Source organism: Acinonyx jubatus, chromosome A3 (genome assembly GCF_027475565.1).
Source record: "Acinonyx jubatus isolate Ajub_Pintada_27869175 chromosome A3, VMU_Ajub_asm_v1.0, whole genome shotgun sequence".
NCBI lineage: Eukaryota > Metazoa > Chordata > Mammalia > Carnivora > Felidae > Acinonyx > Acinonyx jubatus.
In genome coordinates, this window is record NC_069388.1 from 72,702,013 (window position 1) to 72,715,105 (window position 13,093).

A 13,093-nucleotide genomic window follows, 5' to 3' on the forward strand; every position below is an offset into this window, starting at 1 on the left:
TACTTTGCAATCTGTTAATTAAAAGATAATTCACTGAAATAATCCCTTGATCCTATTAGGTCATTTGAAACCATAACACTTTTCAAATATACGTTCAAATTACTCCTACAGAAATACAAAAAGCAACACAAGGCAGTACTGCTACAATAATGAAATCACCAAATCTGAAAATTTTAATAACAATGGAGCTAGATATGGAGACTGCCCGTAAAACTGGTGTATACCGGTGCACATTTTTAGCAAGTTTAAAGTGTAATTACGGTAATGGATTCAGTAAAATGGTTTCATCTTTGAAAAGGAATTCAATGATATGGCTGCAATTTCCATACTAAAGTGCCAATTCTATTCTTAAGTTCTCATTAAATTTTTTTTTTTGCCAACTCTTCTTGATTATTTTTTTACCCATGTCCAGTTTATTGATATAATTATCCATCATTATACATGTCATATCCTTGTTCATGTCAGTATTTGAACCAAATCGCTTTATTTAAAGAAACTAACAAAAATTCACAAGGTTTGGATGTGAAATTACAAAGACACCTAATGGCAGAGCTAAAAGCATGTAGACAAAAGACAGCAACAATAGCAAAATGCGAGTGAAAGGAAAAACAGATACTTCTCAGAATGGCAAAGATGTCTCAGATAGGAGAAAAGTATTAAAGTAAGTTTTTAAAATGCAAGCATAAATGCAGAGACTGATATTGATTTTGAATTGTCAAAATATTGGCAAGTGAAATTTATTTATGCGTAATAAGGAAATGTGGTGAAAACATTTTGGGTTCTTAATGTATCCATACTGATTACATTTCATATTTTGAAGCGGCATTGTCCATTATGGTAGCCACTAGCCACATGCGGCTACTTCAATTTAAATTAATTACAATTAAATAAAAATAAAAATTCAGTTTCTCATCAGCACTGGCCACATTTCAAGTCCTCAGAGCCACAGTGGACACATAGCTACATTGCACACACAGAAATAGAACACTTCCATCATGCCAGAAAGTTCTGTCAAACAATGTTGTGATCCATGATGAGAAGAGTCGTAATGAAGCTTTATCAATATTACTCATCTGGAAGTTTACCACAACTACTTTTTTATTATCCAAGCCATGACTTACTTACAGAGACAGGTTATACAACCAGATAAAATTTGAGTCAAATTCTTTATTGCTTTCCACCCTCAACCAAGAAAGACTTCCTTGGAATATTATTATTATTACCTACCAGAACCTAAGAAATGCAATAGCTTCTTGTGAAAACTATATAGGCAGCAACTTTTGACTTGGTATAACATTTCAGATGCTGAATCACTAGGTATAATTTTATTCTTTCCATGACTGAGCAGAACAGCTGAGAAAAATAAAGGATTTTGTCTGCTTTATGTAATAGTATAACCCATAGCACACTCAGACAGAGATAATCTTTTATAATGGGTTTGGCAGGCATTTCCTTAACATGCTGGGGTGGGGAAAATAACCTTTGTTATAGCTCTTTCAGGTTCTCAGTTGTAAAAGTGTCTCTACTGTAATATAAGCATTTCTTTATTTTCATTTTTAAAATTTAAAAATAGCTTTGTTTCCATAACTGCCTTAGGAAAATAGTAATAATAAAACAGATAAAAATCATATATTTATTCTGTAACATAAAACACAGAAAATGATTGGATGTTATCCCATTCTTTTATGAGCTAAATATAGGTCTAACACTATAATCCAATAAAGGTATGACACACCAAACATTTACAGACAAAACCTACTTATGAATATTAGACGTAAAAACTGACAATATAAGGAAACATTAATAAAATAACTACATAAATTGATTCAATAAAAGAAATCATATGATCCTCTCAGTAGATGCTGAAAAGCCACTGGATGAAATCAACACCCATTTATAGTCTTTTATTATTATTATTATTATTATTATTAATTCTATTTTTGAGAGAGAAAAAGCATGAGTGGGAGAAAGGGCAGAGGAAGAGGGAGAGAGAGGATCTTAAGTAGGCTTCACACCCAGTGTGGAGCCCAATGCGGGGCTCAATCTCACAAACGTGAGATCATAACTTGAGCCGAAATCAGGCACTCCAACACTCATTTATACTCTTAATAAAAATACATTATTGTATAAAATTAAAATAAACACAAGTATCTATTCTGAATAAAAACTCAATTACACATAGTAAAGCTATATTATCATTACTATTAAATTTTTTATATTTTTATGTCATTTTCAGCCAATATAATGAAGCATGAAATAGAAATAACAGAAATAAATGGTGGAAAGGAAAATACAAGAATTTTATGATATTTTTCAGGTTACATAATTGTATAGCAAGAAAATTAGGAATAACTAACTCATAGCTATTTTTAATAAAAGAATACAGAAATTAAACATTTAATCTGCAAAAATCAGTATATTTCTGTAAAATCACCAAAATCCAGTTAGAATATATATAAAATATCTCCCCAAGTAAAATTCTGAATGAGTGATATGCATGATCTTTATAAGGAAAACTGCAATCCTTACTAAGATATATAAATGGAGACCTCAATAGTGACAAAAACACATTCTTTCATGAGAAAAATAAGTATCATAAAGATCTTGATTTTTTTTCCAAATTAACTTATAGGTTTGATGCAATTCCAATTATGACATTATTCTTGGAGGCCTTAAGAATGAGAATAACATTTACAGAGAAAAAAAGAAAACAAAAGATGTTTTATCTGATAATAAAATGTATCACAATAATAAACCATGTTACTATCAGATAATTAAGTACATTACTATAGTTTAAAACAATGCCTCTGAGTAATCTTCCCTGACCCCTGACCTCCTCAATACTAATAGGAAACCAAGTTTTCTAAGATCTCTGGGTCATCCTGGAGCTGGGTCTTGGTAGGTGACATTTCTTCCTCTCCTTTTTCCTTTTCCTGTGGTCTGCCATCTGGTGGTCTGAATCAGTAACTTGGTTTCCACTGCTGCAGGACATCTAGGGTTGGCTCTTGCTGCTCCTTTCGTTTACACATTTTCTGCTTAGCCACGGAATTAGAGGTGAGTGCCTGGGTCAAAGGGCACTAAATGACATCTTCCAGTGTTATTTAAAAGCATTCCTATGTGAAATGACATGGTGTCTGAGTTTGCTAAGAATGTTAATTACTATTGAAGCATGGTGCTCCTTTTGTGTGTATTCGCAAATTTGTACAATAAAAAGTTAAAACTAGAAACCAAACAAAGAACCACTGCTCTCACAAATATAAATGGCTGGTTAATGTATAAAAGAATCCTCAATCTCATTAACAATAAAACGGGCAGGGGTGCCTGTGTGGCTCAATTGCGGTTGAGCCTCTGGCTCGTGATTTTGGCTCAGTAGTGATCTCAAGGTTCATGGGATTGAGCCCCACGTCGAGCTCTGTGCTGACAGCATTGAGCCTGCTTGGAATTTCTCTCTCTCCCTCTCTCTCTTCCCTTCCCCTGCTCATGCTCTCTATTTCTCTCTCAAAATAATAAAGAAACATTTTTTAAAATTAGGCAAATCAAAACAAGTAAATACTTTTTACCTTTCAGATTAAAAACACTAAAACACTAATAGTTTTTAATGTGGAAAAATAAATACATAATCTTTTGGTGACAGTATCAGTTGATACTGTCTTTTGCAGGGCAATTTGGTAGTACTGATGGAAAATTTTAATGTTCCAAAAATGTTTCATACCATTACACCTGGAATTCCACTCCTCTTTTATGAAACTACTCTGGCATTCTTATGCAGAAATAATGTACACTAATGTTCATTGTAGCATTGTTTATAAGAGTAAAATATTGGACATGAGCATAAACAAGATACTCATTAAATAGAGGCATATCTATATAATGGAATACTATGCATCCACTTAAAAGAACAATCTATTGTACTAATATTGAAAGATATCCTTGGAAAATGAAGTAAAAGATGCTGTGTAAATGGCAATGGTCTCATTTTGGTTGAACAAGATAATAATATGTGTTAAAATGTGCATTTAAAAAATCTGGGGGTGCCTGGGTGGCTCAGTCGGTTAAGTGTCTGGCTTTGGCTCAGGTCATGATCTTGTGGTTCGTGGGTTCCATCCCCATGTTAGGCTCTGTGCTGACAGCTCAGAGCCCGGAGCCTGCTTTGGATTCTGTGTCTCCCTCTCTCTCTGACCCTTCTCCGCTTGCACTCTGTCTCTCTCTCTCTCTCAAAAATGAATGAACATTTAAAAAAAACCTTTTTTTAATCTGGAGACCAATGACCACACAATTACAGTGGTTTTCTTTAGGTGGCAGGAAAAATAGGAGACTTTCACTTTCTTCATTGTATAGTTCTATAATGTTTGAGCCTTTTTCAGGGCACATATATTACTTTTCCAACAGAAAAAGCAACAAATTATTAAATAAGTAAAAGTGTTTACCTGCCAAACTTCAGGAATGTTCCATTATTATGCCCAATTCTCTACTGCCTCCCACATCAGCAAGGTTCCCAGATAGGATGGTTTTACTTATTCTGAAGATGGAAGAGGCTTTTATTACTCTTTTTTGTTTGAGAGTCTTGATCTCAATGTCCTTGGCTGCAAATAGGACTCTCAAAATTGTCTTTACTGTTCCTCCCAGAATATTCTAAAAGGTAATAGAGAGTAAACAGGATGCTCAGTGCCCTCCTTAAAGTGAGAAAAGACCAAACTATCAAGTTTATAAAACTCAAACTAGAGGTTTCCACAGTGAGTGCACAAGATGGTCCACTGGCACCCAGGAGAAAATATTAGAATTCATTCTATATATTTTTATCTCACCCTTTGTTTATTTCAATTTTTTTCAAGTTTTGTTTTTTAAATTATATATTATATAATTGTTCATACTCATATATGTATATGTACATGTATGTAGTTCATTAGTAAATATATATTTATATATTAAGGGGGCATATTTAGACATTTTTTACTGATGTACTATCTGGTCAAAAAAATTTAGAAGCCATTCACCTAGGCTGCAGCTGCTTTTAAGAGAATGAAAAACAGATATAAGTCACATAAAAACATGTTCTATGGAATTAGTCATCCTCCGCAAAGCCAGTAAAACTTAGAAGAAACCAAAACAGAAAAATGGATGAGAAAACACATGGAAGACAAATGCAAGGGTCAGCTTAGTAGGTAATAAAAGGTAGAAGGAAAGAGAAGAAGGAAAAACACATAGGAAAATTATCTACACACAAATGAAACAGTGAAAAAAAAAACCATAATGAATAAAGAAAGGGAGGTGAAATAAAAAGAAAAGCCACAAAAAGACCCTGAACATTTAGAGATAAAATGAAAAGAAGTGAACTATCATGCCCTTGGAATTTAGAATGTACCACATCCATAGTTCTTTATTCTCAGTGTTGAGCACAGGGGTTGGTACATAGTATGCACTCAATAAATAAATAAAGGATTTGAATCTATGCCATTTTATACAAATGAATGTTTTTAGCCATGATTTGAAAAAAAGTCCTTGTATTTTTGTTATTTATTTGCTGCTTTTTTAAAAGTAGGCTTCATGCCCAGTGTAGAACCCAATGTGGGGCTGGAACTCATGACCATGAGATCAAGACCTGAGCTGAGATCAAGAGTTGGACACTCAACCAACTGAGACATCCAGGACTCCCTCTTTGCTATTTTAAATCAGGATGCTGAATATTTTATAGATTATAAGGAATAGAAAACAAATGACATTGGAAAGAGAATGAAAAATCTGTGATGCTACACCTGAAAATATAATAAAAATCTAAGGATTCATTGGAGAATTTGAAGATATGGTGGGTAATTATTTATTTGCCAAACCATGGAAACTTCCTCCATCCCTTTGCTGTTACATAGACCAAATAATCAAGAAAAGATTTTGCAAAGAACCTATAATTTAGAACTTCTAAAAAGTCTTTCTATAGCCAGGATAAAAGCAATTTGTAGGATTAAAGCAGTGACCTTTTTTCCCCCTCTCTTTACTTGAAAGCTGAAATAGTACCATTTGGAGTAGCAATTAGGTAGTTCATTAGTGATGTTTTAGATGTTCGATAAATTACATGTGAAGATGACACTTCTATTGCATCGATACTTTTATGCCTATTGCTAATAATAACTTAAAACTACTTGATCTGCATTGCAAGCATGTTTTGTTAATATTTTTTTAAAAAACCTGCAAAACCCTGCTCTGCCAGTAGTCATACCTATACTCTTACTCTCAGGGGCAGAAAAAAAAACATGGATTACTCTTAGGCAAATATGAGGCACTATGTATGCAGATTATCATTCACATATTCATCTAATATTCACTGTGGGTCTTTTGTGTTGGTGTGGGAGATGCATTTGTGAGATTAAAGAGTCTGCTTCCTCCAGAATTCACAATCATTTCTCTGGTCATAGTCTGATTGGATTAGCAATCACCAATGTATCTGAGATATATTTTTGCATGTGTGTGGATGTGTGGACTCATGGATGTAAAACAATAATAAAAAGGGTAAGAATTACTTAGCATTTAACCATGATTATTGCAGAATTCACAATACTTTCTCTTTAAAAAAAACCTTCATAGGTATAGATGTCTTTAAAAACTGCATACTGTGTGATTTAGCAATTCTTCTTGTAGAAATTCATCTTCACAAAATGATAAAGATTAGGTGCAAAGCCTTAGTTACAAGAATGCTCACTGGGGAATTATTTTTTAGTGTAAGAAACAGCCTAGATCAATATGGGATTGTTGAAATAAACTGTGTTATGTTTACACAGTGGGAAAGCAATAAATATCAACTGAATTGTTTGTGACTCATATGTTGATATCCTAACCCCTAAGGTGATGTATTAGGAGGTGGGACCTTTGGCAGGTGATTAGGTCATGAGGGTGGAGCCCTCATGAATGGGATTAGTTCTCTTATAAAAGGGATCCAAAGAGAGCTCCCTTTTTTCCACATGTGAGGGCCCATCACGAAGACAAGTTATCTATATAAAACAAGAAGTGGGCTTTCACCAAACACACCAAATCTGCTGACTCTTTGATTTTGGATTTCCCAGCCTCAGGACCTGTGAAAAATAAATTTCTGTTGTTTATAAGCTACCTAGTCTTTGGTGTTCTGTGATAGCCCAAGCTAAGACACTAGATAACATTAAAAAGAATCATGTAGAAATATTTTCATTGGTATGGGAAAATTTCTGTGATATATTATAATGTGAAAGTTGGAAGGTACCTTGTAGCTTAAGTATCAAGTACAGGGAAGTGTAAGCCCTGACTTTGCTCCAACTCTGGGCAAGAAATTTGACCTCCAAAAGTATGTTTTCCCACCTGTTTGTTGTGGGTCGAATTGTGTCTTTCCCAAATTCCTATCTCCTAACCCCCTACCTAAGAATTTGACTGTATTTGGAGACAGGACCTTTAAATGGGTTAATTTAAAATGAGGTCACTGGCAGGGGGCCCTAATCCAGTATGATTACAGAGGGAAAGAAAAACCTTTTCCTCTACCCTCTTTGGTTTAGTAGCTGAGCGAATTAAATTGACAAAATAACAGGAGAGGAGGCATCCAATTTTATCAATACTTAACTTTTAAGTATGTGCATTGTATGTGCATGGTGGCTTCACAAAAAAGAAGTGAAAAAAGCCAAAGAGGCAACAGACGTGGAGGCTTATATACCTTTTTAACAAAAGGTGATAAATTGTGGAGAAGTGACTAGACAAAGGAAAGAGGGTTGGGGCTTCTAGAATGCATTACTTGTGCAAAAGTGACTGGGAAATATGTGCGGGGGATGAAGATTTCTTAATGTAAGACAAGGGTGATTTTAGTAAAGTCTGTTTGTGCAAAGTCATCTCAGAGTTGACTCCTCATCTCTAGCGACAAGAATCCTCTCCTCACCTCTCCTCTTACTGGTATGGGGAGAGTACCTTTCTCAGGGCAAATTTATGCCCTGCTTTGCAGATGGTGAGAGAGCAGAGAGTTCTCACTTGCCTTTAGCTCAAAATAATCAGTATCCTGAAAGTGCCATATTTTGGGATACTATATTCAGGCTCCCCTTCAACTGATGCCCTTATAAGCAAAGGAAAGTTTGGTACAGACGGTAAGGAGGGAAGACCATGTGGACACAACAAGAAGGCAGCATCTAGGACACAACGCGAGAGGACTTAGAAGAAAGCAACCCTGCTGACACCTTGATCTCAGACTTCCAGTCTCCAGAACTGCAAGCAAATAAAATTCTGTCATCTAAGCCACCTAGTCTGTGGCACTTTGTTGCAGCAATCCTAGCAGTCCTACAAGATGGGGAAAATCTTAGTGACATCTTTACTTACCTTTCAAGGTTGCACTGAGTCAAATAGATGTAAATCCCTTTGTAAACTACAAAGCACTACACAAATGTTACTAGTTGTTACATCATCCCTGAAAAACCTGGGGGAACGCAGTCATGTTAAGACTGTACTTTTTAACTACTTTGTAAGGCAGAGGCTGAGTTCCCATAGAGGATGGAAAGAAGCAGATTTCAGCAGAACTGTAGCGAAGAACACAAATGACTTGGCAGTGAAAGGAGAAAGGCAAAATAAAGAGAATTGTTTCTCACCCGCCCCCCACCCCCGTTGCAAGTGGTTAAAAAAAGAAAAAGACTATACATAACGAGAATAGCTAATATGTACAGAGAATTTACTAACTACCAAGCATCCCAAGGTCCCAAGGGCTTTTTATTGTTATTTTTTAGAGAAAGGGAGAGAGCACAAGCAGGGGAGAGGTGCAGAGGGAGAAGGAGATAGAATCCCAAGCAGGCTCCACACTCAGCACGGAGCACAATGCAGGGCTTGATCCCAACTCTGGGATCGTGACTTGAGCCAAAATCAAGAGTTGGACACTCAACCAACTGAGCCACCCAGGCGTCCCCCAAGTGCTTTTTATATGTGTTCCACAATTAAACCCCTATCACCCCTCGGGTACAAGTACTGTAGATGTATGTATATATGTGTATGTTTATTGTGGGGGAGGTTGTATACATATGTCTGTGTGTGTGTGAGGAGTGTACATATATATTTATGTGTGTATGTGTTATCTATTTTGGTCTCTTTTCCTACAAAACATGTCTTCAGTATGAAAATCTGTTCATATGTAGTAGATAAAAAATAATAAAACAGCCAAAATAAAAAGTTGTGATTTTTCAAGAGATGACTATGCTTTGCACTACTATGAAGCATGAAAAACACTACCTGACTGAACACAGTGACCTATGGTAAAATGCACAACACACAACAAATATCCACATTGTTTTCTTCTTTTTTAAAAGTGTTTATTTATTTGTTTGTTTATTTAGAGAGTGAGTGAGCAGGGGAGGGGCAGAGCAATAGGGAGAGAGAGAATCCCAAGCAGGCTCTGCACTGTCAATGCAGAGCCCAATGCGGGGCTAAAACTCACAAATCGTGAATCATGGCCTGAGCCGAAATCAAGAGTTGGAGGCTCAACTGAGCCACCCAGGCTCCCCACCCTCCCTCCGCCCCCCCCCGCCCCCCACCACATCATCTTCTAATTCATGCTCCAGTGCATCCACATGGGTTGCCCTGAGTATGTGCACTGTTCTTTTGAGTTTGTGTTATTTCACGATGAACATATTGAACATATTTTGTTAAACTGTATAAGCATACTGGCTTTAAGAATCCCAACTAGTGAATGAAATGAAAAGCCTTACGTTATGAAGTGAAAGTTGAAATAATAAAATGTTTTGAAATAAATGAGAGAAATTGAAGGCCTGAAGAAATCCAGCCCACCCACCTTCAGGAATAATGCTAAGAAAATAAACGAAAGGAGAGCTTGTGCATCCCAGTTACTGTCTGCTTCTAGTGAAATGGGAGAGCACTGGGAAGAGACTGAAGATGAAGACTCTAATGCTAAGTAATGCCAAGTGCAGTTGAATAGCACTCTGTGGCCTCTAGGCTCATTAGAAACCATACAAGCAGCTTCTTTATGAAAAGAGAGAATTGGCAGAACAAAAGTGGGATTTCTATTTTAAGCTGGTTTAGAAAACAGAAAAAGAGAATAATAAACACCACAGAAATCCTTGTCTGGTGTCACAATGGTTTAGCCTAAGAATGATGATATCCTCCTTTCCTTTTTCCTCTACTTAGTTAAAAAAACAACACTCTATCACACCCATTTCCAGCAAGTGGTGTTTGGAACATGGCTATCCACTTAGGAAAATAATTAACTTATAACCTCCCATTTAAAGTCTACAAGGAAAATACAAAACTTCTATACAGCAAAACGCACAATGAACTAAATGAAAAGACAAATGACAAACATGTCATTGCAACATGTGTCAAAGGGTATAAAAAGCTCTTATAGATCAATAATAGATAAAAAAGAAATCCCAATAAGAAATGGTCAAAGGATATGGAAAGATAACCCAGGAACAAATGCAAAGGCTAATCAATGTCAAACAATGCTCAATTTCAAATTTAAAAATGGAAATTAAAATTATGTTTTGTTTTTAACCTAGTAGATTGGCAAAGACATTTTTCAAAAAGATTAAAAAAATTTTTTTTTAAATGTTTACTTCTTTTTGAGAGAGAGCGAGAGTGCATGAGCAGGGGAGGGACAGAGAGAGAAGGAGACACAGAATCCGAAGCAGGCTCCAGGCTCTGAGCTGTCAGCACAGAGCCCGATGTGAGGCTCGAACTCACAAACACTGAGATCGTGACCTGGGCTGAAGTCGGACGCTTAACCGACTGAGCCACCCAGGCGCCCCTTTCAAAAAGATTTTAAAAAGAAGTTCAGTAATTTTCCATTTGGGAATTTACTCAAAGGAAATAAAGAGACTTGGGCTCAAAAATTGATGTTCATTACAGACTGTTTCTGAATTTAACAAATTGAAGTAATTTAATCCAGCAATTGAAGATTAGTCAAATAAATCAAGACATATATACTTTCATTTAGCAATTCTTCTGGAATTTATTCCTTAGAATAGTCAATAAAATCAACCGTTCTTAGTGACACAAATATATTTATTTCAGCAGTTTGTAAGGAAAAAATGGTAGAGTACACCCAATCAGGGAGGGAAAAAAAGAAAAAGACTGCAGAGTAATCATCATATCTCTCCATTCACTAAGATATTGTGTGTGTATATATACACAAGCTAAAAATAATGAAAGGTAGTTTATAGAATACTTTGCAGCTGCAAAGAAAGGAGTTCTGTATTTTTATATGAAAAGTGACCTCATAGTGAAAAAAAGTTCCATGACTGTACATATAATATAATCCCTTTTATGTAAATATATTGTTAAAAAGAAAGCCACAGGCCCCAAATGGTGTCACTTAGGTTAAGTCCCAAGTCAGTAAACCAAGACTCAAACTGTAGTTTCAGCTCCCTAGAAATGTAACCTCTAACTAGTTAACATGGGAATTTCTTGGTCAGCATTAGGAAATTTACTGATACATCTTTTCCGTTCGACTTAGGAGGGTGACCTTGCCTCAAACAATGGATTCTTTGCTAACAATTTCCATTTTTCCACTCTCTACCTTAAAAATCTTTAATTTCCTGTAGACCTTTGGAGCTCTCTTCTACTTGACATATAGGATGCTGCCTTATTCATGAACTGATATAGCTAATTAGATCTTGAAATTTTACTGCAACAATATATAAGGCTGTCTGAAGATATTTTGGGACGCCAAGCACTTTGGCAATGATCTTTGAAGACCCATTCCATAATGGACCCCAATTTAAAATTTGAGTTGGTGTTATCTGACAAAAAATTTTGTTATGCAGGACACCTGGGTGGCTCAGTCATTAAGCGTGGGATTTCAGCTCAGATCATGATCTCAGGGTTCCTGAATTCCGCCCCATCTCGCTCTCTGCTGGGAGCACAGGGCCACTTGAAATCCTCTGTCCCTCTCCCTCTGCCCCTCCCCTGCTCACACTCTCTCTCAATGATGAGAAAACATTTTTTAAAAAAATGGTTATGTAAACATTTATTTAAATGAATATTAACTTCCATTTTGCCCTTGAAAATCTCCCAATTCTAGTGTTTTCTATGTACGCATGAAAGGTTAAAGACCCACTTGGAGCCCTGAGCTCCAGACAGAGCCAGAGCTACATTGCTTATCTTTGTATTTTCAAACCCTTTAATTACAAACACTTCTGGCCCAGTGGGTTTGAATATCGTTGGCACTGAGGTGCTAAGTATACAACGGCGAACCGAAGCCTTTCAAGGCCTTACCGAGAGAAGACTAGCCACTGCGCGTACGCCACTGCACCATTTCTAAGCGTGAGCCCCCACGCACTTCTAGGAAAAGAGAATGTAGAGATTCCTGCTATGGCCTCCAGCCAATGGCTACACTTTTGCTCTCAGCCCTAGCAACTCCGGGCCAATAGGCGGAAGGCTATCTTTTGATCCAGTACTGTCCTTTCCCAGCCAATCGAAAACGTTGTTCAAATGGCCCTTTCCGAGAGGAGCAGGCTCCAGGGAAGCTGGCTTCACTTCCGGGAGGCAGTCTGGGGCGGCTGCGCGCGTTGCCATAGCGACCATTTTACGTTAACTGGTTTGTGGGTTTCGTCCAGGTAGCGGAGCGATTGCGGGAACAACTCTTTCTTCTCCCATTCTGTCTCGGCCCGCTGCGGCCCTAGGGCCTTAGCAGGCTCCGGCGGTCTGGCCTAGGGTTCCACGGCGTCCCACGAAGCGGGATGGCTGCGGAAGAAGAGGATGAGGTGGAATGGGTGGTGGAGAGCATCGCTGGGTTCCTGCGAGGCCCGGACTGGTCCATCCCCATCTTGGACTTTGTGGAGCAGAAATGTGAAGGTAAAACCCAGATCCCGAACCGACAGCCCTTTCATGTGTCTCTCTCCTCAGCATCGGCCGGAAGGTGGTCACCACGAACCACCTCTCATCTCTTAGGTTTTTACCTTTGTCGGCGAGGTTTAGAGCTGGTTTGTAGGAGGTATTGCTGGCACCGCGCCAGTCTTCCTTCACGGAACTGAAGATGGGGACTCCCCCTTCCCTGAGCCCGAGCACATCCGAAAATCATCAGACTTTAATCCTGTGTTGTTGGGTCTTACACCCGATACTGCACGTTTCTTCTTTGGGCAGGTGGACTGTTTGG

The 13,093-nt window shown here is 37.4% G+C and overlaps 1 protein-coding gene and 1 long non-coding RNA gene across 4 annotated transcripts in view; one reads left to right on the forward strand and one right to left on the reverse strand.

The window, feature by feature from the left end:
* Positions 1-325: 325 nt before the first annotated feature.
* LOC128311195 (uncharacterized) lies at positions 326-12,412 on the reverse strand. The gene is made up of 3 exons (XR_008289311.1): positions 12,214-12,412; positions 4,428-4,519; positions 326-3,113 (listed from the first exon to the last, which is right to left on the reverse strand). It is a non-coding gene; the product is annotated as an uncharacterized LOC128311195 (long non-coding RNA).
* A 43-nt stretch (positions 12,413-12,455) lies between these two features.
* Positions 12,456-13,093, forward strand: part of CFAP36 (cilia and flagella associated protein 36) — a 29,775-nt gene continuing 29,137 nt past the window's right edge. For 2 of the 3 annotated variants that reach the window (XM_015074214.3, XM_015074215.3), the window contains exon 1: positions 12,456-12,792. In XM_015074214.3, coding sequence (XP_014929700.1) covers positions 12,678-12,792 — 115 coding nt within the window. In that variant the 5' untranslated portion in view covers positions 12,456-12,677. The remainder of the gene's footprint in view (positions 12,793-13,093) is intronic. The other variant, XM_027072422.2, reaches the window with a different exon arrangement.